Genomic DNA, 27,011 nt, shown 5'->3' on the forward strand with positions numbered 1-27,011 from the left:
CCAATTTATAGTTTCTAAAATTATAAGTCTTGATGGAATTTCCTAAAAAGAAAATTAGGACAGAGAATGAGATCCATAATTAATTTTCCATAACTTAGTGAAACTATGTACTACCTAAAAGGAACTAATGACTAAGGAATGCAGAAGCAGCACTCCTACAACTAGCCACAAAGAATGAAAACTGGAAAATATAAAGGGAAAGGAATGCTCAGCAAGGAAATATGACTGTTCTCAAGATCCTTAATAACTATAATAAATGGAAATGATGGTAAGAAAAAAGAGGATAATTAAATATATCAAGATAATAATGAAGTATAACCATTAAAACTGTGATTTTTGGGAAATCAAGGAAGAGAGTATGTGCTTAGCATACAAGAATTCTAAGGTTGGGATTGAGAATATAGCTCAGTGGCAGGGTACCTGCCCAGACTTTCAACTCTCAGTACTCGGGGAAGGAGTAATATAGAATAAGGATATAAATAAAGTATTATTATATGTCTATACCATCTATTTGTAATTCAAAATAAATGTTATTAGGCAAGAAGTTACAAAATGAGTAACTTTGTAAGTTACTGTAAACCAGGTTAATTTTTTATTGAAAGAATTAAAAAGATACACTTAGTGTAGTCTACATACAGTGTCTGTATAGCCTACAGGAGTATTAAAGTCATGTCCCAGGCCTTCACATTCACTTGACACTCATTCACTTAGTTCTGCAGTGTAAATTCCACTCTGTAAGCTTTACTCATGGTCAGTGCCCTTTAAAGTGTACCCTTTATAATTTTTTATACTGGTGGTGTTTCCCTCCCTCTCTCCCTCTCTTTCTGTCTCTCCCTCTCCCTCTGTGATGTGAATATACCTGTATGTGTACATGTTTGTGTGTGGGGATGCAGGCATGCATACATAGAGGCCAGAGGACAGCCTTTGAGTGTGAGTCTTTACCTTCTATCTTGTCTGACACAAAGTTTCTTTGTCACTGTGTACACTAGGTATCAGGCCTATGAGTTTCTGGAGATTTTTCTAACTCCTCCTCTCCTCCCCCCTTAAGGGCATGAAAGGATTACAGGCACTAGTGCTACAGCATCTGGTTCTTATGTGGGTTCTGGGAAATCAAAACTCAAGTTGTCAGGCTTATGAAGCAAGTTTTACTGAACTATCCCCCTAGCCTGCACTTTTAATTGTGCCTTTTCTATGTTTAAATACCAGTATGTTGTAATTACCTACATGGTCAATATAGTAGTATCAAGTAGTATAGGTTTAATATGGGAACAACAGCCTGTAACACACTAAGTATATAGTAGACTATCTTGTCTACATTTGTGTAGATACACTCAGCTTTGGAAAGAATGAGAAGATTACTTACTGATTTTTTTTTTTTTAAAGATATACTCCTGTCAGCAATAACTGACTATATTCTCATATTAGAAATCTATTCATGTTATAATTTTATAATAACATTTAAAAAGGAACACTGTCACTGTCTCTATGTGTAGACAAAGTGATCCTATATAAATTGTGTTTTTCAAGTGAAAAAGTGATGAAGTACACATCATAATGTAAACTCAATACTTAACAATAGCCCAGGAAACCTAAGATACTAATGTACTTAAGGAAATATCACTCATTGTTGATATCAAATATATACTGGAGTAATAATTACCCTTGGATATCCTTTTTCAGCTATATACATTTTTCATATCTTCAAATAATCTTTCTAAATAATAAAAATAATTATCTATGAAGATGGAATTTTCCTCAAGTATTCACATACGTTTTTTATACATAAAACCCATAATCTTCCATTGAATTATATAAAAACTAATTCCTTAATGTTTTATACGTATTAAAAATAATCAAGTTTGGGAACAGTGAAACAGCATATTAGATAAAGGTGCTTACAACTAAGCCTGAAAAGCAGAGCTGGAAACTTTGGACCTACATAGCGTAAGAAGAGAATTGGTACCTACAAGTTGTCCTCTGACCACCACATGCCATGCACACCCACAAATATAAACAATAAAAAAAGGTATTAAATTTTAAAAAAATTAATTTTCTGAAAGGTTATCTTTTTCATGGTTCTAACCTTTTCATCACTGGTAGTAGACTCGGGGTGAGGTAAAGGGCTATCCTGGTGAGTTGTTTCTACAACAGAAGGTTCCTCAATTTTGCTTCTTATGATAGGTGTTGCAAGAGGAGACAAATCCAGAGGCATCTAATACAAATGATAAAGAAAACTTTGTAAAAAGTTAAAAAAAAAATGGCCAAGCAAAATGTTTAAACTGAGAAAGCAGAAAGTGAAAACCATCATTGCGTTCCTAATAGAAGTATTCTTTTTATAATTTGATGGTTAACAACATACTTTTTTAATGTCATCTTCTGAAGCCTTCTTGAATTCATTCTCAAATGGACTTGCCAACTCATTAAACAAACCCACTTCTTCACAGTTTTTTAGGAATCTTGTTGGTGTTGGAGTCTGATCTGAAATAAATGTCAAGAAGTAAGCATACAATATAAATGATCACATGACGTAAGGCTCTAAAATGCTGCTAGTACATTAACAAATCAGTGGCACTGGCTCAAATGCTATTTCTCTCTTTAAAGAGATGCTTTTCTTTAAAATCAACAAAATTTGATTAAGCTCTATTTTACATCAAGATATTTTGCCAACTGTACCAAAGTTCTTTTATGCTTAGTGTACTACTCTTAGTGAAATAAGCATATTTTGGAGAAATAATTACTAGTATGTATCAAAGTATAAGGATTTTTCAAAGTTACATCATTAAAAATTCTGATTGTTAGATGCATACAATTTAGGGAAAACTACTGAAGGTAAATAAATATTTAAACTTTGCACATTCACTATCTGTTCATAAAGTATTATGAACTCAAGCTTAATATTTATATTTTTACATTAAAATACTGAAAGGAGGAAAAAAGCGAAAGCAAAAGTTCTCCAACCCCTAAAAGAAGCCTAATGATGCAAACTCAACTTTCTTACAACCTAAACTATTTCAACTATATCTGAATACACACTCACTGACATGTATATTAACATTATACTGAGTATTCATATATTGTATGCAGAACAAATGAATGACTGACACAAAATTTACAAGTCTTTCTAATTTAGTCTAATTATTTTCAGGGATACTTGTTTACATTAGAGTTGGTAGTACATTAAATATTTATTCACACCTTATGCATTTTAGGTCAGCAATTTTAGAGGTTATACACAGAATCTAGTCTACTTAGTACAGCATTGATTTAGAATAAAATCCGTTTAGCTAAAGGTCAGATATTTGTTAATTACTGAGTTTCAACAGTGAGTATTGTAATTTTATCTTTGTCCCTCATGATGTACTGCCTATAAATATTTTTAGCAAAAATAATTCACTTCTCATACATGCTAGACATAAGGTAGACTTGTCTTAGACAGTGAAAACAATATCAGAATTACTGCAGGGTCTACTTATGTCATAATCGTACCCGTTATTTAATCTTTAACCTATACCCTAATTTTTGCTCTAAAGACTTCCAAAATAATATTTTAATAAGGGTTTTGAGTATACATATCAGCTTAAGTCTATTTTAATTCAAATTAGCCAAATATAAATGTGACTACTGTTCATACCCAAAGGATTTCTCCAAGCTACCAGGGATGAACACAACTTATGTTAGCGAGGAAAACATCCAGAAAATGCACAAGCCCACAGCACTTTTATTGAGGATTATTACTGGTACTATCAGATTTGAGAAAAGTCATCACAGGCACAATTGGTGAACATGCAGACTGCTCAAGGCTACTCATCATCATGCATTCTATTTTCAGTTATATGAAACCATTTCAATGTTAGTAAAAATGCTGTGATTGAACATGTTCTATTTTTATACTGTACTAAAAGTAACATCTAGGAACCAAATTAAAAACATTCTTGAGATCAAGGTTTACAGAGAATATCTAAGACAGTAAATATTAAGGAAACAAAGATCTTCAGACCCAGGAAAACACTTTCTAAGGTAGTTTTAAATTTTTCTTACTGCTCTTTACTTTTTAAAATTGTGATTCTCCTTATTATTTACATATTCCAAGAAGTGCATACCTCACTCTCTTCCATGTCCTTTTACTTATAGTACTGAATGAAGACTATCAAAAGTTCTCCTCCATAAGTTGTTTTTAATAAATCACCAACTTTTTGCTACCTCTCATCTATTCATTACAAAAATTACAGAACTAAAAGGAGGAACCATTTGATATTGCCTTAACACCTCTCCAAAGCACTGCATGTGTTTAGACTAAGTTATAATTTAAAAGTACGAATATTGTTCAGTATTCTAGTTAAATTCTACAATTATAGATAGGATAACATAAGCTTCACTTAACTATGGACTCTAGGTTCTATATTTATGACATATATATTTGTAGTTCTGACAGAGCTAAAATATATATAAAATCTGACATAAAACTTATCACAATATCTAGAAAAGAAACAAATATACTGAACTTATGCATAATATATATTATTCATGTACAAAGATTATGTGTTTACATATAAAACATAAAAGAAAACAGCTAATATAGGATAGAGTAACGGTAAGCTGACACATGAATTGGGTTCCTCTTTTTACATATAAAAAACAATGATCTGCTCAGGGTGATACCATATGGTTATAGGGTATGCACACATGCACACACGCATACACAAATACACATACACACTAACTGAACTTAGATTTTCTTTATGAAGAACATTTTATTTTATTTCGCAGTGCCGGGGATTAAAACCTGAGCCTTGTGAATGTCAGGCAAGCACTATACTACTGATCTACATCCCAGCTTTAGAGTATTTTATTAAGAAAACATTTCATTTGAAACATTTTTAAACAAAATTATAATGACCAAGATTAGGGAGTGCTTGATCATTTATTATCTTCACAAAGTTTTGAAAACCAGGTGTATGACAACTAAAAGAAACACTAAACACCGATGGGTTCAGTTATCAGTTAAACATAATTTATAGAAGGCATGAATGCTCCAAGGGTTCTAAATAACTTCCATAAAACCAACTTTAAATGGGTATTTGAAAAGCACACAAAAGAGAAATGGATGATCAAAAGAACATATAGAAATGTAATGGGTAAATACATGTTGCCAACATTTACTGTAAATGAACCAATTGGACTATCACCAGACTATAGTATTTACATAAAATACACAAAATTGTGCACATTCTGGGTGAAATATTATGTAAGCCATTAATAAAAGCATATACTAACCAGCCACAATGACACTGTCATTACGTGCTGGACCAAATTTCAGTGTCATCTCATGTTTATGTTTATGGACAGCCAAATGATCCTCGTTGGTAAAACGCTGTGGCAAAAAGTTTTAAAATATAGTTAAGATTTTCAATTTGATCAAAGAAAAATGATAAAGGATATAAATTTCCACAACATGTAAAACCACCATTAGCAGTGAAATACCAGCTTATACTATAAGACAATCAATCTACTGTTAACACACAAAGACATAGTATTTTTCAAATAATCAGAGAAACCCACTATTGAAAAATGATAGTATATAACTCATCTAAGAGACTTGAAAATAAAACCTGAGGCAAAAAAAAATTAATAAAATGGACTACTATTCTTTTATTATGCCAGAGAAATATATACTTTATATGTAGTTCAAAGACTTTTAAAAAATACTGTATTTGTTTAGATGTAAGTTACTTACCACTTTTTAACTGAGAATATTCTAAAAATGACTCCTATACAAATTAAGAAATTAATCTGAGGCCAGGCATGGTGGTGCACCTTTTATCCCAGTACTAGGGAGGCAAATCTCTGTAAATTTGAGGCTAGCCTGATCTACATAGAGTTTTCCAGGTCAGCCAGGGCTATTTAGTAAGGCCTTGTCTCAATTTTAAAAAGAGACAAAGACAGAGACGAGGGATGAGGGGAGAGGGGAGGAGGGGGGGAGGGGAGAGGGGAGAGGGGAGAGGAGGGAGGGGGAGAGGGGGGAGAGGAAAGGGGAGAGGGGAGAGGGGAGGAAGAAAAAGAATAAATAAAGAAGTCTGACGTTTTATTACCATAGTGAAGGATTTCTGTGTTATAATCCAGCAAACAGCAATCACCATATAGTAATTCAATTTATTTTAAATTGTTTTAACCTAAGAAAGTGTTTTTTAAATCCTAACACATATTAAAATGAATATATGTTCAAAGCTATTTATTATGCCTTTCGTCACCTTACACTGGTAAGTACATGTGACCAGTGATACTTATGATTGTGACACATCCATGTTTAAATTCTTACTGAAAATCAACCTAAGAAGACTTCCTTATCAAGAACCACTGTTCCCAGAATAGGAAACCACTCATTTATTTTGCCCATTCCCTGGTTTAGAAGTTAAATTAACCCTTTCTCATTTCTACTGCTTTACAAATAGGGGTGCTAAAATTTTAATGTAACTGTTAAGAAGTCTGATACCTAGTACCTACTAGCATCCTATGTCCAATGCAAGAATCCCAACTTCAGTTTTTAAAAATATTTTATTTTAATTTATGTTTATATTTATTTATTTATTTGTGTGTGTGTGTGTGTGCGCGCGCGCGCTTATAAAAACAAGAATAATACTGGAGTCCACAAAGTTGTGAGTACCTGATGTGGGTGCTGGGAACCAAACTCCAGTCCTCTGGCAGAGCACAATCACTCTTAACTACTTGAGCCCTCTCTCCGACCCTCCAGCTTCAAGTTAAAAGACCTTTTATCAGTGTCCATGGTACTCTAAATGTTTGTTATTGAGTTATCACTATTATCTTCATGTCTACCCTTCTAAGTAAGCCGAACACCTTCTATGACTTCCAAATCTGTCGTAAGCATTATATAAAGACTAATGGGGAAAAATGAATTCCTTAAATTAACAATTGAGTCTTAAAAAACTGTAAAAGGCAGAAGACAATCAAGTTTTACTTTACTTATAAACACCAACAGAAAGTTAACCACTATTTTATGAGAATAACAAGTACTTCTTCAGAACCTGTTTGTATCTCCATATTGAGGGAACTAACTGTTCAGTGCGTCTGTCCCTTGGCTTACTCCTTTATTACCTATCCACTCACCTGTGGACACTGCGAGTACAATCCAACTTTTTCCTACTCAGGCAACCTTCCTATTATTTTACCCTTTCAAAAGTCTTCCCCCAATCTGGTGAAATTAGTAGTGGTGTTTTGACAAGCACCCTTAGAAACAAAGCTCTCAAGTCAACCAACACATTGAAAAGCTTATTCACAGTAAAGTTGTCAAAATTAAAAGGTTAAAAACTCAGGAAATTTCACCTAGAATTTTATTCAATTAGTGCTCTCTCTTCTTGGATTAGTTTGGCCGCAAATGGCAAGGAGCAATTAGAGCTGGGAGCATGGTCTAGTGGTAAAGTGCTATGTAGAAGACCTTAGGTTTGATGCTCAGCCGCAGCAACAATAACCAAAAACAACAACAAAACCCCCCTAATCAACCAACCAAATATTCTATAAAATAACATTATCTGCTGTATAATGTAAAAATGAAAGTAAACTGTCTTCAGAGAAAAGGAGTGACTAGCTAAAAATATAAGGGTTATGCATTTATAAACTCTCATACAATATCCAAAGATTAAATTAACAACTAGTTACAAAGATAGCAACATTGTTTTAAATGTGAAGAACACAGGTGAATCTGACCTTGAGAAATTACCTGAGAAAATTTGTATTAACAAGAAACTCTGGCTGTTTACTCTGATTCTCTAAGTTTCTAAGTGAAAAAAAACAGATTGGTTTTTTTACTCTCTAGTTAAAATGTGTGTGTGTGTGTGTGTGTGTGTGTATGTATGTATGTGTGTGTGTGTATACATATACATATATATATATATGGTTTCCTAGATAAACTAAAAAGAATTTTTTTTTAAGAATAAACTCTGTAGAAAAATTTTATCACTGGCAGTGTTAACATATTTAATACAATTTCCTCTAGACAAAGTCCAATTTGAATGCACAATGCAACAGGTATGCACAAAATTCAAGCATTTCTGTTAACAAAAACAAGAGCCTAAGCATTTACCTCAATCAACAATGTTGGAAGAAAATGAAGAGAAGTTTTTTGGATGGGACCTTATAAGGTAGAAAAGAGTAATGGGCAGATAGGAAGAAAATGAACATGCAGAGTCCACAGTAAATTAATGTAAATTCTAATAGGTAAGAAATCTGTTTCCAAGGTTTGGCCATATCTTTTCAGACTTTGTTAATACTGGGGTGGGGTGGGGTGTTACGCACAGCACAGTGCCTATGTGAGGGGTTGGAGGCCTACTCTGTGGTGTTGGTTCTGTCCTGTCTTTACACAGGGGCTCTGGAGATTGAACTCAGGTTGCCAGGCTTGTCTGACATGTGCTTTTAGATGCTAAGCCATCTCTTACAGAATTAACTTCCTATGAATCAGTCATCTATGGTTTTACAGTTATTTTCACCATATATTATTACTACTATTTAACTGTTGAATGGATAGAAATAAGTTTTAATGTAATCAGAGTAACAGCTCCTTTTGCTACATTTTCCTTAGCTGAAGAGGAACTATTCAATAGCAGAAACTACTAATTAACTCACATATACCTCCACTAAGACTTAAGCTAAGTATATATTGTATCTAATCTCCCCTCTGAATCAGCTTATGATGTATGATAATTTACCACAAAGTAGTTTCAATTAAAGTGACAGCAAAGGCAAAGATATAGCCAACAAGATTGAGTATGTAAATGATTCTTTTACTATGTATCTAATTTCTATCTTTTATTCAATATAACACCATTGTATTCCTCTAAAAACAAATAATGTTAATAGGAATCTGTGCAACATCTAAAGTTACCTAGGCATTTACAAGACCATAGTAAGAATCTTCAAGTAAACTCTTTGTGCTCATTTTTATAGGCCATTCCTAAGTGATACTACCAACAAAGTACACTTTAAAATGTGATAATCTACTGGAAATTTTAAACTTAGATTAAGTAGAGCAAAATTTGGATCATTTCATAGAAATGAGAAAAAATAATTTGCACTATCATCATCAAATTGGTGTTTCTAAAAATCAATGATCAATTATTGCACAGTATTGTGGTATATACCTTTAATCCCAGTGCTCAAGAGGGCGAAGGCAGGAGATCTCTGTGAGTTTGAGACCAGCCTGATCTACACAGTGTGAGTTCTAGGATAGCTAGAGCTACATAGTGAGACCTATATCAAAATAATAATAATAATAATAATAATAATAATAAATAACCACCTTCAACATCCTAAGAAATACTATAAATACTATAAATAAGAAATACTATAAAGAGAGACTATGTCACCTGCTACTTTCAGCAAGATTTAACTAATGAAGCTGACATTCACTTGGCTGTTTAGGGCAGTGATAGTATACAATATAAATATTAAGTATCTCACAAAAATCATTGGCTAAAAATGTAATACCCAAAACTGGAGTGTTTATAAGAAAAATAGTTTATCATTAATGAGGGCTAAACTATTAATGAAAGCAAAATCAGAGTGAGCTTTCATTTCATTTCTTTTTTCTTTTAAGCATGTGTATTTGTGGAAGTTAAAAAAACAACCTGCAGGGATCAGTTCTTTACTTCTACTATGTGGGTTTTAGGGACTGAACTCAGGTCAGCCTTAGAGCAAGTTCCTTTATCCAGAAAGCCATCTTTGTGGCCCAATATATGGCTATACACACATTTTATTTACCCATTCATCCATTCATTTGGAATAAGAATAACTATACAGACATTTTATTTGTTTATTAGTAATTAATTTGGAATGAGAATTCAACCCAGTGATACTTGTTTCATTTCAGCCCTTGTTTCTTAAAGACGAGGGCTAATGGTGGTCTTGAATTTGTAGTCTGCATGCTTAGCCACTACAACCAACTATAGATATATATTGAGATGGTAATAGTAGTTTGAGAAATGTAGTCTAAGAAACTAATTAGAGTTGCACACAAATAACTGTGTAAAATGATAGCACAATGATGTTTATTATAATGCTAAAATTAATTTCAAAGTTCATAATAGAAATATGAGCAAATGACAGGACTAGCAGAACACACACAACTTAAAACCATGCTTAGCCATGCATAGAGGTTCACATGTATAACTCATTAACAAATACTATCAATTTAATGCTAGGGAATTCTCTTAAACAATTTCTTAGGGTACACATACAAACATATAATCTAATTTTCAGCTATTGACTGTTTTTCTTCTATTTAAACAAACTTAAATACAATGCTTTTTTTATTTAAAACAAAACAAAAAACAGCATGTATAGAACTGGTGTGATGGTTCAGCCATAAAGAGCACTTACTGCTCTTTCAGGAGTTAAACTAGGTTCTCAATATCCACACAGTGGCGAAAGATCACCAATAAATCTAGTTCCAGGATATCTGATGCTTTCTTTTGTTTTCTAAGACTACAACATGCACATGTTGCATATAATCTCAAGCAGCACACATTATAATACACATAAAATACATAAATTAATTCTTTTTTTAAAACACTTTTTAAAAATACCATGTGTTAATACTGCAGGTATGGTGGCATACACTTTTAATGCCCTTGGGAGGCAGAGGTAAGTGGATCTCTGTTGGCTTTGAAGCCAGTCTAGTCTATAGAGTGTGTTCCAGGGATGGATATATAGATATAGAGATATAGAAAGATTCTGTCTAAAAACTGGGGCTTGGGGTGAAGATAGCTTATAGTTTAAAAGTATTTAATGCTGGCGCTAAAGAGATGGCTCAGTTGTAAAGAACACTTGATACACTGCAAAAAACCCAAGTTTGATTCTCATCACTCATGTGGCAGCTTGCAATCATCTATAACTACAGTTCCTTCTTCTGATCTCCTTGGAGACCAGGCACACAAGTGGTTCACAGATATACATGCAAACAAACCACTAATACACATAAAAAAATGTAAAAAGTGCTTAATGCTCTTGGGAAAGACTGAGTTTGATTCCTAGCATGTTTGATGGATTGGACTGGCTCTAACTCCAGCTCCAGGGAACCCAATACAGGTTTTTGGCTTCCATGGGCACCACACTAACAACCCAACCTAATCCCCCTACTCCAGACACACATACATGTAATTAAAAGTAATACCTTTAACTTTAAAAAAGTGTATATTAAGAAGGGATCACACACAAAATAACAGCAACCATTTGATTTGAAGCAGAAAAAAGTTAGGGCTTATTTAAGGCCAAGTTTCCAAGAATGACTTATAGAACAATATGGCAAAACTGGTTAATTTCCAAAGACTGCTTCCAGAAGCAATGCACTATCTGGAGTTACGGTTTAGAGCTCCAATATCCCTAAAAAATACAAAGGATTCTTCCCAGGGTGGTAGCAATGGGAGTAGTGGAGCCTGAGTCATATGTGGGCCTGGAGAGGTCCTTCAACCATTTGCATTACGACCTTGAAGGGGACTGGGTATCTCTTCATTCCTTGGATTGTGATGTGAGTAGTTAGTTTTGCTCTAGTTTCTGCCTTCCCTTGATATACTGTCTTGTTTTATACTTCCCTTGATATACAGGCTCTAAGAAACAGGGTTAACTGAACATGGAGTAAAAACTTTAACATTATGAGTCACCAGGGAAAAGTCTTTGCTGCCAAGTCTGACAACCAGAGTTCTATACTGTTCTATACCCATATGCTAGAAGAGACTGACTCCTATAAATTGTCCTCTGACCTCCACATGTGCACTATGACACGCAGGTGCCCAACCACAAACATGCACATGAAATCAGTTAACTACCCAGATCTCTTCATTTAACTTTGTACCAAATCCAAACATAAAAGTAAATTTAGTTTATCAGAGAGTAAATCTAGTCAGTAGAAATTTTAGTTTCAAAGACTTTAAGATTTTACTTTTTACTCTTCACTTTTTAAAAATGTATAAAAACTATAGCCCTAAATTAGATATAAAAGTCTAATTCTGTTGCGTCCATCTTTCATCTTGACCATTGTTATCTTCTAATTCTCTTGTTTCATATTGCTCTGTGAATAAACCAACATACCTAATCATGTCCACAAAACTCTACAAATAAGATTTTTTCATATCTCTCAGAGCTCCTCATTGATCATTTTACACTTCAGCCACAATTGAAACATGTAGTTTCTTTCATATTTTTTCATTTGTCCTGTTGTCAAATTTGATCCAATTGTCACATTACCAGAAACACATTTCCTCACCAAGCTACTTTAAATGACATCTGGGCAGGGGAAATAAAGATAGTTTCAATGTGTATAAAGAAATTTGCTATGAAATGAATTCCATCCCCAGAAAGCACATACAGGTAGAAAGAGACACCAAGTCCTTGTGTCCTAACTTCCACACATGTACATGACACATGTACCTCCTACAATAATGATTTAATACAAAGTAAACTAAGGGGCTAAAAAAAAAAAAAAAAAAAACTCAGTGATTTAATAACACCTGATGCTCTCCTAGAGAATCTAGGTTTTGCTCCCAGCACCCTCATGGTGACTGACTATCTGTAACAACAGTTCCTGGGGGATCTGACACTCTCTTCCTGCCTCTGCAAGCACTAGGTATGAACATGGCGCAGACTTACATTCAAGACAAAACATCTATATACATAACACAAAAGTTAAATAAAAATAAAATCCAGCCTCAAGTCACCCTTTCTTATGGTACTAGGGACTAAGGAACTTCACGCTAGGTAAGCAGTTCACCACTGAACTATATTCCCAACCCTCTGACAACTCATTTTTTAAAAACAGACAACAAAGTTAATAAAAGATTTCACCTTCACGGAACAATAAAGGTATATAAACGGCTGATAAACACATCTTTACAAAGTAAGTCCTTTCACTACTCATCAAAGAAATGAGAAAGTGCAATACGATACCAACCTATGCACATAAAGATGAATCAAATTTAAAAGAATAAAACCTCTAAAAGTTAACAAGAGTATGGCATAAACATCTTATAAATTACTGAAGGAAACAAAACATAGCCCATCTATTTTAGAAAGCTATTAGTAATTTCCTAAAATGATATGGAGGGATCTATAACATGATTTCACCAATACACTCTGGGTAGTATCCAAAAGAAACCACAGCATTCATACATATAAAGACTTGTATGTAAATTTCACTCATTTACCTGTGATAACTAAATTGAACTTAAACCAGATGCTGGATCAACTCGTGGAATAAATGTATCCAAATAAAGAAAAGAGGCTTATTTAGTCACTACTCTGGAAGTTGTGAGGTCTAAAGTTGTGGGATCCTAAACCCTTCACAAAGGCTCTGGCTCCAAGTACATTAACATATTACTTTACAGGTTAAGTTTTTAATACATAAATTTCTGGGCGGTCCAATTAAATCACAATATCCCTGTTATATAATCAGCATTTCCTTTATAAATTTGCCAGTAACTAATCTGTAGTGTTAGTTAATACTTATAGAAGTACATAGATACAATTGAGAAATCTTATATTTTGTTATAAAAGAATCCAGAAAACTTTACATACTCTATGCATCCACTTATATACAGTCTGGAGAGTACAAACAAGTTTACAGCAATGGAAGGCAGATCAGTAGTTGACAAAGGTGAGAGAACTTACAAATGGGTACAAGGAAACTTTCGGGGTAATGAGTTATGTTCACTATCATGACCGGAGTGACAGTTCTATAAGTATATGTATATATGATAAATTATAACACTGGGTAAGGTGATATACCTCAGCAGGTAAAGGTACTTACTTCTATGCCTAATGACCTGAACTTGATCCCCACAAAACCCATCAGGTATGAAAAGAGGGAACCAACTCCTGCAAGTTGTTCTCTGACCTCTACACAGCTGAAGTGGAACGTGCACAAACAAACATACACAAACACACACTTAATGCACACACATGTGAACAAAATCAATAACTGTAAAACAACAACAAAAACCCAAAAGCACCAAACTGTGATTTATAGTGCAGTTTACTATATGTTGATTATATTTTAATTTAAAATACCAACTAAAAATAAATTAAAACCAATGAATTACTTTAATGGCTCTGACTTACACTCTGTATTTACATATCTGTAAGGCAGTGATTACAGAGGTCCTGAGTTCAATTCCCAACAACCACATGGTGGCTCACAACTATCTGAAATGGGATCTGATGCCCTCTTCTGGCATGTCAGCGACAGCATTACATATATACAAAAAATAAATCTAAAAATAGGTTCTTTTTTAGTGCCTATAGTTAAAAGATTAGGATAGTGGTAATAGTATTAGATTAATAATTTAATGACTATTAAAAATTAAAATATCTCCTGAAAATGCTTCTACACATTCGTTAAAGATGTTAGACTTCAGAACATTAATAGATTAGTGGTATGTCTGAGGTAGGTATTAGCTAGTTTTATAAGAGTTAAAATAAGTAATTTCTAAATATAGTAATACATTTTTGATTTCCAACTAGGTAGTTTAACATTAATTTTCAATGAATATAGATCAAGTAATATATTTTTAAATCCTTGGTTTTTGTCTATAGTTTGACTTTTATTATAAGATAATCTACTTCCATAATACCACACCATAATATTCTAGAACTAGAATGGATTATTAAAGAATTTCTTAATGTTTTTTTTGTTTTTATCTTAACTCTAATCTTAAAGAAAATCACAGTAGTAAACCTTAATGACAATATATTCTAGCAATGATTTAATGAAAAGAAACGTACAAGATTATTCTAAGTAATGGATATGTTACCTGGCCACACCCAGGGGCAGTGCATAGAAAGGGTTTGTCATCACTCATATTCCACAGGTCCTTGATTTATCTGTAACAAAGCACAAACCAAGAATGAAGTGTTTTATGGTGTTTCTGAATAAAGAAGAATTTCAAATATAAATCTAAAGATTCAATTTCCACCAAACACTTCTGCTGACATTTTTAACCCTGTCTTCTGTGGGAGCCCATGTAAAAAAGCTGTGAACTTACTGTGAACTATGGATGGGGCAGAGTGCAGACTATTCTTCCCACAAGGTGTCTTTCTAGAAAGAATTGCAGAAACTATGATGATTCAAAGTACATGAAAGCAAGAACTCCATGGAGGGAATGCCCTGGAGGGAAACACTCACATTAGGTCTAGAAAAGGCAAAGCCCTGGGAAGAATATTCTTGGCTTCTTCATGTGACCAAAGATGGTAAAACTTAACACCAGGTGTATTCATTCCCTCACTGAAGTTGTTTTTGATTAAGTTAACAGTCACCTCATGTTTTTCTTGATTTAATAATAAAAATGAGAGATGCTTTGTTTGCACCACTCTTAAGCTCAAATGCCTGGGGTCCTCTTGGCTACCCATACAGGTTTTTGAAATATCCTTTGATCTGCAGAGACTTAGCTTCATGGGCTACAGGGTGGGTCAATAATCTTCCACTTTACTTTGAGAGTAGACACTTGCAATATGCAAAAATCTGTGCTATAGAAAAGGGTTAAGACACTCCATTGGACTCTTTTTTGTGCAACAGTGTAAAAGTCACTCAAAAAGAACAGATTCCACACAGTAGGCAGCCTTTCAAGGGTCAGACTACAGAGTTGTTAAAGTCATAAAGCAAGACCTATTTTAAAATTCTTGCCGAGTACTTTTTAAAAATCTTTTGGCTAAATATGTCTTGTCTGAATATCCTTCTAAAACACCAATTAATTATAAACAAACTCTGCTTACTTTTTCATGTGAGCAAAGTACTATAGAAAACTCTCAAAAGGAAAATATGATCTAAAACTATATTCTGGCCTCTAGGTACCTCTTCTCCCAGCAGAGAAGCTAAGCTGTGAGGGTCTTTCCCAGTATCTCTTGTAGACAGATAACCTGCAGATGTTCAAGTACTCCATATAAAATAGTTTAACATTTGCATAGAGCCTGAGCCCACCGTTAGCCAATTAACTAAAAGAGAGAGGAAGTCATAAATTAATAAAATTAGAGACAAAAGGGGGACATCACAACAGACAGCAAAGAAACTCAGAGAATCATAAGGCCGTGGTTAAAAGATCTCAGCCTAGCAATCTGGAAAAACCTAAAAGAAACTGGATGGATAGATTTCTTGATGTATATGACCTGCCTAAGTTAAAGATCAAATAATCATTTAAATAGACCTATTACCCCTAGTGAAGCAGAAACAATAAAGTCTAACAACAACAACAACAACAACAACAACAACAACAAAGAAGCAGCCCAGGGCCAGATAGATTCAGCATAGAATTCTACCAGATCATCAAAAACTTAACACCAACACTCCTCAAATTATTCCACAATATAGAAACTAAAGAACACTTCCTAACTCTTTTTGAGGCCACTATTACCACTGATACCAAAACCACACAAAGATCTCACACACACAAAAAAAACTATACACCCGTATCCCTTATGAATATAAATACAAAAATTCTCAACAACATACCTGCAAACCAAATACAAGAACACATCAAAAGAGTATCCACGTGATCAAGTTAGCTCAATCCCAGAAATCCCGGGATAGTTCAACATATGTAAACTGATAAACATAATCCAACACATAAACAGACTGAAAGACAAAAACCAAACAATCATCTCATTAGATGCAGAAAAGGCCTTTGAAAACTACAACATCCTCTCATAACAAAAATCCTGGAGAGACTAGGAATCCATAGGATATACCTCAACATAATAAATGGATCATTTCAAACAGGCCCACAGCCATACCAATCTACATGAATTAAAACATAAAGCATATCTACTAAAATCAGGAACAAGACAAGGATGTCCATCTCTCTATACCTATTCAATACAGTACTTAAGTCTTAGCTAGAGCAAATAACTGACGGTCGTTAAGGGAGATACAAATAAGGGAAAAAGTCAAATTATCTTTATTTGCAGAACATATATATATATATATATATATATATATATACACATATACATATATATGCACGCAGAACACATATACATATGCAGAACACAAATATATATGCAGAACATCCTAAAAATTCCCACCAGGAAATTTTACAGCTGATAAATGCATTCAGCAAAATAGTATATAAAATTAAAACACAAAAATCAGTAGCCATCCTATATACAACTGACAGACTGAGAAAGAAATTAGGGAAACAGTACCTTGAAAAATAACCTCAAAAACTAAAATAAAATTATCTTGAGATACCTCTAACCAAGCAAGCAAAAGACCTATATAATAAAAACTTAAAAGAAACTGAAAATATTAGATAATGGAAAGACCTCCCATGTCATGCATGGATTGATATAATATTGTAATAACTTTGGTAATAGCTATCCTACCAAAAGAAATCTACAGTTTCAATGCAATCACTATAGAAATGCCAACAAAATTCTTCAAAGAAACTGAAAAAAACAACAAAAAAAAAAAGATCTTCAATTATATGGGAATACAAATGATCCAGGATAGCTAAAAGGATCCTGGATAATAAAAGAAGTGCTGGAGGTATCACAATCTCAAATTTCAAATTATATTCTACACCTGTATTTAGGAGACTAAGATAGCAGAACTGGCCATATCTTCAAGGCCAACATGGGCTACCTAGTAAATTTTGGGCCTGCCTAAACTATGAGTGAGAACTTGTTTCCATAAAATAAATTAAAAAATAAGAAAATAACAGAAGAAATGTTCTATTTAATACCAGCTGAGTTTTATTTTATCTTTTAAATTAGCAAGATACAACACCAGAGAGTCTGGAAGCTCAAAGAAACAGCAGCAAAATGAGTGACAAAAATTAAGAACTCAGCATATCATTGTTTTTTTGTTTTTTTTTTTTGTTTTTTTTTTTGGTTTTTCGAGACAGGGTTTCTCTATGTAGTCCTGGCTGTCCTGGGACTCACTCTGAAGACCAGGCTGGCCTCGAACTCAGAAATCCGCCTGCCTCTGCCTCCCAAGTGCTGGGATTAAAGGCGTGCGCCACCACCGCCCGGCTCAGCATATCATTGTTAAACTACAAGAAAATTAAGAAAATATATCTTGTCAGGTATGTCAGTGCAAACATAATCCCAGCACTTGGGAGGCAGAGGCAGATGGATCCCTAAGCAAGTTAAAGGACAGCCAAGGCTACACAGAGAAACTCTGTTGGGGGGGTCAAGGGAGGAGAAAAAAAAGCAAAAGCAAACTATCTTGAAGGAAGATCAAAAACTGAAAGAAACAAAAAGAGGTAAATATTGATGGTCTAAAGATTATTTCTTAGCCAGGCAGGAAGCATGAAATGAGGGTTATAAAGCAATTGTCACTTAATGACTTGCCCTAGTACTGAAAAGACTTTCACTTTAGTAATAAAAAGGCTATGGTACAAAAGGTTGACAGACTGAACAAGTATTGTTTTATTAATTATGGTTTTAAATAGTAAACAACTCAATGTAAATATTTTAGTTTGCTGCTCCTGTGAAGACACCATATCCTGAGCCATCCTAGAGGAGCCACTGCACTCAGAGCAGTGGAACTACAACTGAGAGCCTGGAGTACTCAGGACCCATCAGCCACCTCAACTCTGCCCCTCCGGAATACTACTCCCCTTCCACCCCTCACTTGGTCCTTTTGACTGGGGCAGACACCTAGCTGGTCTGCTCCTGTGAAGACATCATATCCTCAGCCATTCTAGAGGAGCCACTCATCTTAGAGCAGAAAACACCTAGCTGGACTGCTCCTGTGAAGACACCATATCCAGAGTCATCCTAGAGGAGCCACTGCACTCAGAGCAGCAGGATTTCAGGATCCCAGAGGCAGCCCGAGTCCCAGGAGTTCTTCCACCCAGGAGCTCAGGATCACATCTGGACTCTGAAGAGTTCTGACACAAGCAAGGTAACTGGAAAGACAGGCTCCAGTCAGAGACAGTGAGTACAGGTAACACTAGAGTTAACCATATGGTGAAAGGCAAGTGCAAGAAAATAAGCAACAGAAACCAAAGTTACTTGGCATCATTAGAACCAAGTTCTCCCAGCATAGCAAGTCCTGGCCACCCCATCACACTGGAAAAGCAGGATTCAGAATTAAAATCACTTCTCATGATGATGATAGAGGACTTTAAGAAGGACATAACTTCCTTAAAGAAGTACAGAACATAAGTAAACAGGTAGAAGCCCTTAAAGAGGAAACACAAAAATCCCTTAAAGAATTACAGGAAAACACAATCAAACAGGTGAAGAAATTAAACAAAACCATCCAGGATCTAAAAATGAAAGTAGAAACAATAAAGAAATCTCAAAGGGAGACTACCCTGGAGATAGAAAACCTAGGAAAGAGATCAGGAGTCACAGACGAAAGCATTACCAACAGAATATAAGAGATAGAAGAGAGAGAGAATCTCATGTGCAGAAGATACCATGAAAAACATTGACACAACTGTCAAAGAAAATGCAAAATGCAAAAAGCTCCTAACCCAAAACATCCAGGAAATCCAGGACACAATAAGAAGACCAAACCTAAGGATAATAGGTATAGATAAGAATGAAGATTCCCAACTTAAAGGGCCAGTAATATCTTCAACAAAATTACAGAGGAAAAACTTCCCTAGCCTAAAGAAAGAGATATTCATAAACATACAAGAAGCCTACAACTCCAAATAGACTAGACCAGAAAAGAAATTCCTCCCGTCACATAATATCAAAACATCAAATGCACAAAACAAAGAAAAAATATCAAAAGCAGTAGGGGAAAAAGGTAAAGTCACATATAAAGGCAGACCTATATGAATTATACCAGGCTTCTCACCAGAGACTATAAAAGCCAGAAGATCCTGGACAAATATCATACAGACCCTAAGAGAACACAAATGCCAGACCAGACTACTATACCCAGTAAAACTCTCAATCACTATAGATAAAGAAACAAAGATATTCCATGACAAAACCAAATTTACACAATATCTTCCCACAAATCCAGCACAAGGAGGGAAACTACAACCTAGAAAAAGCAAGAAAGTAATCTTCCAACAACCCCAAAAGAAGATAGCTACACAAACATAATTCCACCTCCAATAACAAAAATAACAGGAAGCAACAATCATTTTTCCTTAATATCTCTTAACAACAATAGACTCAATTCCCCAATAAAAAGACGTAGACTATAAGATGATACATAAACAGGACCCAGAATTTTGCTGCATACAGGAAAGGCATCTCAGTGACAAAGACAAATACTACCTTAGAGTAAAAGGATGAAAAACAATTTTCCAAGCAAATGGTCCCAAGAACAAGCTGGAGTAGCCATTCTAAGAACAAATAAAATTGACTTTCAACCAAAAGTAATCAAAAAAGATAAAGAAGGACATTTCATACTCATCAAAAGGAAAATCTACCAAGATGAGCTCTCAATTCTGAACATCTATGTTCCAAATGCAAGGGCACCCACAAACATAAAAGAAACTTTACTAAAGCTCAAAGCACACATTGCATCTCACACAATAATAGTGGGGGATTTCAACACCCCACTCTCAGCAATGGAGAGATCATGGAAACAGAAACTAAACAGAGCACAATGAAATTAACAGAAGTGAGACACAATGAAATTAACAGAAGTTATGAACCAAATGGATTTAACAGATAAACAAGCTGAGAAAGAAATTAGGGAAATGACACCCTTCATAATAGTTACAAATAATATAAAATACCTTGGTGTGAATCTAACTAAGCAAGTGAAAGAACTATATGACAAGAACTTCAAGTCTCTGAAGAAAGAAATCGATGAAGATCTCAGAAGATGGAAAGATCTCCCATGCTCATGGATTGGCAGGACAAATATAGTAAAAATGGCCATCTTGCCAAAAGCAATCTATAGATTCAATGCAATCCGCATCAAAATTCCAACTCAATTCTTCATAGAGATAGAAAGAGCAATTTGTAAATTCATTTGGAGTAACAAAAAACTCAGGATAGCTAAAACTATTCTCAACAATAAAAGAACTTCTGGGGGAATCACCATCCCTGACCTCAAGCTGTACTACAGAGCAAAAGTGATAAAACAAAACAAAACAAAACAAACACCACCACCACCAACAACAACAACAACAACAAAAAACTGCATGGTATTGGTACAGAGACAGGCAGAAATATCAATGGAATAGAATTTAAGACCCAGAAATGAATCCACACACCTATGGTCACTTGATGTTTGACAAAGGAGCTAAAGCCATCCAGTGGAAAAAGGACAGCATTTTCAACAAATGGTGCTGGTTCAACTGGAGGTCAGCATGTAGAAGAATGTAAATCAATCAATTTTTTATCTCTTTAAACAAAGCTCAAGTTCAAGTGGATAAAGGACCTTCACATAAAACCTATACACTGAAACTAATAGAAGAGAAGGTGGGGAAGACCCTCGAATACCTAGACACAGGGGAAAAGTTCCTGAACAGAACACCAATGGCTTATACTCTAAGATCATCTTCATAGAAGAAGGAGGGATAGGGGTGGGGGTGGGGGGAAGGGATAGGGGGTTCCTGGGTTCAGCGGGAAAGGGGATCACATCTGAAATGTAAATAAAATATCCAATAAAAAATATTTTAGTTCATCAAATTTCTTTTGTAAGTTGTTAAAATATGGCTGCAAATTCTTTGGAGTGCTTCTCATAATAAGAATTTATGTTCCTTCCCTTGACTTGATGTGGGTTTATAATTATTTCAACTAACAGTGCTGTGGAAATGATACAAGGTTAGGTCACAAGTCTTATACCCTCTGCCTGGTCATGTAGAATTTCTTGGTCTTCAAACACTACTACTCAGATCATCCAAAGTTAGAGTCCTATCATCACCATGAAAGTGGCCACTCAAAACACCCATGTGGGGGTTTATTCATCAAGAAACAGACAAATCATCCTACTGTACTATGTCAACTTCTTGACTTATATAATCTGTATTGTTTTGTCACAACTAGGTTTGGAACATTTCTATATATGCATGACTTATCTCAGTAACACATCCTTTTGAGCTTCTTAAAATTTTTACAAACCAGGGCTAGAGATACAGTGAGATGAATTTGTTTACAAATCTAATGATTGGCTCAACAGAATAATATGGTTGAATTTTCATATTTGCTTCTTATATTCAACCTGCTGTGACTCATATTCAGGCAGCTTATGGAGAAACTCTTACTTGTATGTTCTTAAAGAATGAAAGCAGCTGGGCAGTGGTGGCACCTGCCTTTAATCCCAGCACTTGGGAGGCAGAGGCAGGCGGATTTCTGAGTTCTGAGGAACAGAATGAGTTCCAGGACAGCCAGGGCTACACAGAGAAACCCTGTCTGGAAACCCCCTCCCCACCCCAACCCTCCAAAAAAGAATGAAAACAAAAAATGGCAAATAACAAATTAGTTATTTATTATGACAGTGGCTTTTACTTCAGGAAGTACATTTGGGACCCATATACATTCTTCAACAACTTTATAGAAATTGATAGTACAGTTTATTTTTTTAAAAAAAAAAGTCACTCTCAGAAAAGCAATAGATTTGCCAGATTTTTTAGATACACACTGTTAAGTAAGACAGTTTCTCTTGCCATGCAACAAGCACGTTTGGGCAGAGGAAACCCAGAGGCCCACCTGCCACCAAGCCACAGCCAAGCTACTACATGTAAAAGTACGTGGTAGGCAGATGGGAAAGAGAAGCAGAACAGTTTGAGCATTATGAAGAGAGGTAGAACTAGAGGGTAAAGAGGAACAGTCTGTTGTGAGTAGCCTGCCCTACTACCTGAGGCTACGTTGAAGTCCCTGTCCATTCTGCTACTGCTGAGGGCAATGTGTGGTCTGTGGCCAGGCAGCATCAGGGGTCTGTATCCATGTGTGTGGCTTATATTACCACTAAAGACTATGCAGACATCCCTGGTTTGAGCTGCAGCTCCTTACTGGCTGTGGCACTCCAGAGAGCTAGCCCCACCACTTGCCAGCTGTAGCATTCAGGAGGGAGGGCCCTACATGTTGACTGGGCAGTACAGTTGAAGTGGTTCTGGTGGCATGGGGATGAGTGAGCTGGGATAGTGCTGAAGAGCTCCCCCTGGTGGTGTGTGTACACTGGTGGTGGGGTAGCAGGAGAGGTGGTAGGCTGACCAACTCAAGTACTACTCAGGCCCAGATTCAGGGTTACTCCAGGCATCTTCCCTATTTATGAACGGCTAGAGCATGTGAAAGGGCCGGTGCTGCAAATCCGAACCTGTAGGATCTCCATGACATGGGGCAACAACAGGATATCTGAGAGGAGTTCCAGTGAAAATGCAGTATTGATAGTATAGCAGAAGCCAGAGGCCTGGAACCAGATCAATGACTCATTGCAATAAAAATCTGCAAGTAAAGATATGTGGATAAAAGGGTATAGTGTATGACACACTGTGACACACCACAGCTTCTAGAACAAGATTTTTTTTTACATTTTATTTCATTTATTTGTTTGTTTTTCTTTTGGGGGATGTTGTAAGGGGAGAAGATAGATACAAAAGGATAGAGATGAGTGGGATTGGGGTGCATGATGTGAAACTCACAAAGGATCAATAAAAAGAAATAAAACAAAGTTAGTTTCCCTCACCAGATGTGATATGGAAGTCCATGATCCATGTTCCTGCTGACTGTAAAGGGCAAAGAAGCTACTTTTGCTGTGATATTGATGACTACAGACTCTTAGTTGAGAAAGACATAGAAGGTCTATACCTTATCCTACCACCCTGGCCACAAAAGTAACAGCCTATACAGAAAGCCATGGAAGAGAAATCTTAAAAAATGTGATAAGGATGCTGAAGAATAGCTCTCCAGAGCTGGGAAAGGACTCAGTTTTAAGGAGCTGATCATCAGGAGTTTGACCATGCTCCAGTGAGTATACAGGTAACACAAATTGGAGACATTTTCTTTCTTCTTTCTTTCTTTGTTTCTTTTTTTTTTTTTTTTTTTTTTGAGGGGGAGGGGTCCACAAATGTGGGGAATGGACCTGGAATGTAAGTGTGATCTGGGTTCATGATGTATATAAGTCTCAAATAATCAATAAACATATTAGGAAAAGAAAAATAATGTCTGTCCCTCAATATCGACTGTTCTAGGAAGTATTGTTTTGTTTTTTTGAATCAAGGTCTCATGTAGACCAGACCAACCAGCTTTGAGTACCTGATGCTTCCTTTATTTACTTATTTTCTTAAGTGCATATGTTTTTTCTTTTCTTTCTTTTTTCTGAGACAAAGTATCACAACATAGACCATGCTGGCCTGGAACTCATGTAATCTGCCTGCCACCCAAGTGCCAGAATTAACACTATGCCTGATCCTATGTTTATTTTTAATTCGATTCTTTTGAGAATTGGAACATAAATATTGCATTTACATCACCCCACCCTTAACTCTCATCTAACTCCTCCTGTTGTCCCCCCTTCAAATTTATTTATTTTTAATGTGGTCAATCACACTGAATTATTCTCACTGATAAACCAAGTAGAATGTCTAGAACAATCCCATCTTGGAGATATAAATAGCCTGATTTTATTTGCTAATATTTTGTTTGGAATTTGTTTTACATTCATGTTCATCAGAAATATTATGCTTATTTTGTGGTAGTTTTATAATTAAAGTTGGGACATGTTAATTCTTTATTTTCTAAAAGAATCTGTGTAAAGGCTGGTATTAGGGCTAGAGAGATGGCTCAGTGGTTAAGAGCACTTGCTGTTCTCCCAAACGACCCAGGTTCAAGTCCTAGCCCCACAAACTCACAAGCATCTATAATTCCAGTCCAAGGGAGTCTGGTGCTCTCTTCTGGCTTCTGCAGGCATACCAGGCATGCGTGTGGTGCATACACACACACACACACACACACACACACACACACACACACACACACAGAGAGAGAGAGAGAGAGAGAGAGAGAGAGAGAGAGAGAGAGAGAGAGAGAGAGAGAGAGAGAGGCAATACAGTCATATACATAAATAATAAATCTTTATGTGGAAAAAGTGTATTAATTCTTCCTTAAGTATTTGAAAGAACTCACCAGTGAAGCTATATATGAGCCTGCAGTTTTCTCTGTGGGAAGGTTTTAAGTCATAAATCCAGTATCTTTAAATAGATACAAATTAGAACATTTATATTAGTTTTATTTTCCAGGAATTTTTCCACTTATGCTGTCATATATATTGGCCTAACTATTAATAACATTCTCTCACATTTTTTTCCATGTCCATTAGATCCACGGAGATCTCCTCTTTAAATTAGTAATATTCTTAGTTTTTTTTTTTTTCTTTGCTTTTAATTAGTTTTCCTAAGAGGTTAATTCACTTCCTTGCTTTAAAATTTTGGCTTTCCCATTTACTCCATTATATCCCTGTTGTCTAACTATCCAATGTCATTGTTATACTAGGTCAATTACTTAAAAATAAATCTAATGAAAACCATACACTATACATCTGAAAACAAAAAACTCGAACCCCAGACCAAAAATATATTTCCACATGTAACCAAAGAAGATAATAGTCTAGATAAATTAGGCTATACTATTAGTGAGATGGTAGTTCTGCTCCTAGCAGCATCTCTCAGATCAAGGAGAGTCATAACCAAAATCTCAGCAGGTTTTGAATGGGAGGAGGGGGAGATTTGATTTTAATATTTATAAAGGATAAGCAAGCTAATCCTAAATGATAATAATCAAGCTTTAGAGTTTGTAAAAATAGAATATTATTATATTAAGACCCACTTATAAAAAGCAATAATTAAGATAGGGTAGTTATCAGTCAAACAGCAAACATATAAAGCAAAGAATTGAGTCCAGAAATAGATACTCGTACAAAGATTTCACTTTTAACTACATTTCAGTAGGAGAAGAAATAATCTTTTCCAAATTTGGTTTTACAATTTTATATCAAAATTATCTGACTTCACTAGTAGTTGTAGAATATACCTTTACAATTCTGGCTAATCTTCTAGATAAATGCTTTCAAAAACATACTCTACAGGGATATTAGTAGTTACAGAAAATAGACTATAGCCAAATAAATTTAGGACATGGTTTATATGGGCTTCATTTTTCTACATTCTTTGAGAGTCTTTAAAGCTATGTTGAATCAGGAAAAAAACAAAAACCACAAATCCTACCTTCGCATATAACACAATCATCTCATATCACACAAATCAAATCAAGTCACAGAGATAAGAGTTAGAACAATATGGTAGCAATCTTCGTGATTTTGATGTAGGCAAATTTTTCTGTTTTTAAAAAGAAAAGACTTATATTTACTTCATAACTGTGAGTCTTTTGCCTGCATGTATGTGTACTGTTTGTGTGTAATGCCTCCAGAGACCAGAAGAGAACAACAAATCCCCTGGAGTTACAGACTGTGAGTGGTCATCTAGATGCAGGAAACAAAACCTGGATCCTCTATAAGAACAGCAAATCTTCAACTGCTGAGTCATCTCTCTAGCACCAAAAGTTTCTTAAAAAAACTTTTAAATTTGAGAAGGTTATATACCCTCAAAGAACCACTTATTTAAAAACCACTAAGTAGAGGGAGAGAATTCAAAGAAAGCAAGCTAGAACTACATAGCGAGACCCTGTCTCAAACCACCACCACAAGATTGGGAGAAAGATGATGGAACATTTACAGTGCTTAGATCAAACTGACAAAAACATATTGGGTGACCAACAAAATTGAAATAAAGACACTACCTACTCTTTTCAATAAGTAAATTCATGGGGAAAGAGGAATAGCAGAGGGAGGGACTTTTTTTTAAAAAAATGTTATTTTTATTAAGACAAAAATTAATAACATGGTATGAAGTTTATATTTAAACAAAATTCTTCACATACATCTAACATATGCTTAAAAAGACTTTATAATTCTAGATGAAGGTCTGGACGATACTAAAAATTGATGGATCTTGTGATTCAAGACAGTATTTAGGATATCAGTTAACCTAAAAAATGTGTCCTCAATATGAAAATTAATTTACTGAGACCAGAGCTTGTGA

At 35.0% G+C, this 27,011-nt stretch overlaps 1 protein-coding gene across 12 annotated transcripts in view; it reads right to left on the reverse strand.

Annotated features, from left to right (window-relative positions):
• The window catches only part of Atf2 (activating transcription factor 2), an 87,960-nt gene that overhangs the window by 39,360 nt on the left and 21,589 nt on the right, over positions 1–27,011 (reverse strand). For 3 of the 12 annotated variants that reach the window (XM_034494798.1, XM_034494806.1, XM_034494800.2), the window contains 4 exons: positions 14,811–14,880; positions 5,275–5,371; positions 2,360–2,478; positions 2,084–2,212 (listed from right to left, as the gene is read on the reverse strand). In XM_034494798.1, coding sequence (XP_034350689.1) covers positions 2,084–2,212; positions 2,360–2,478; positions 5,275–5,371; positions 14,811–14,858 — 393 coding nt within the window. In that variant the 5' untranslated portion in view covers positions 14,859–14,880. Of the gene's footprint in view, positions 1–2,083; positions 2,213–2,359; positions 2,479–5,274; positions 5,372–14,781; positions 14,881–15,041; positions 15,164–16,501; positions 16,625–25,041; positions 25,107–27,011 lie in introns of all 12 variants that reach the window. The other 9 variants (XM_034494807.1, XM_034494799.2, XM_034494810.2 and 6 more) reach the window with 6 other exon arrangements.

Source organism: Arvicanthis niloticus, chromosome 2 (assembly GCF_011762505.2).
Source record: "Arvicanthis niloticus isolate mArvNil1 chromosome 2, mArvNil1.pat.X, whole genome shotgun sequence".
NCBI lineage: Eukaryota > Metazoa > Chordata > Mammalia > Rodentia > Muridae > Arvicanthis > Arvicanthis niloticus.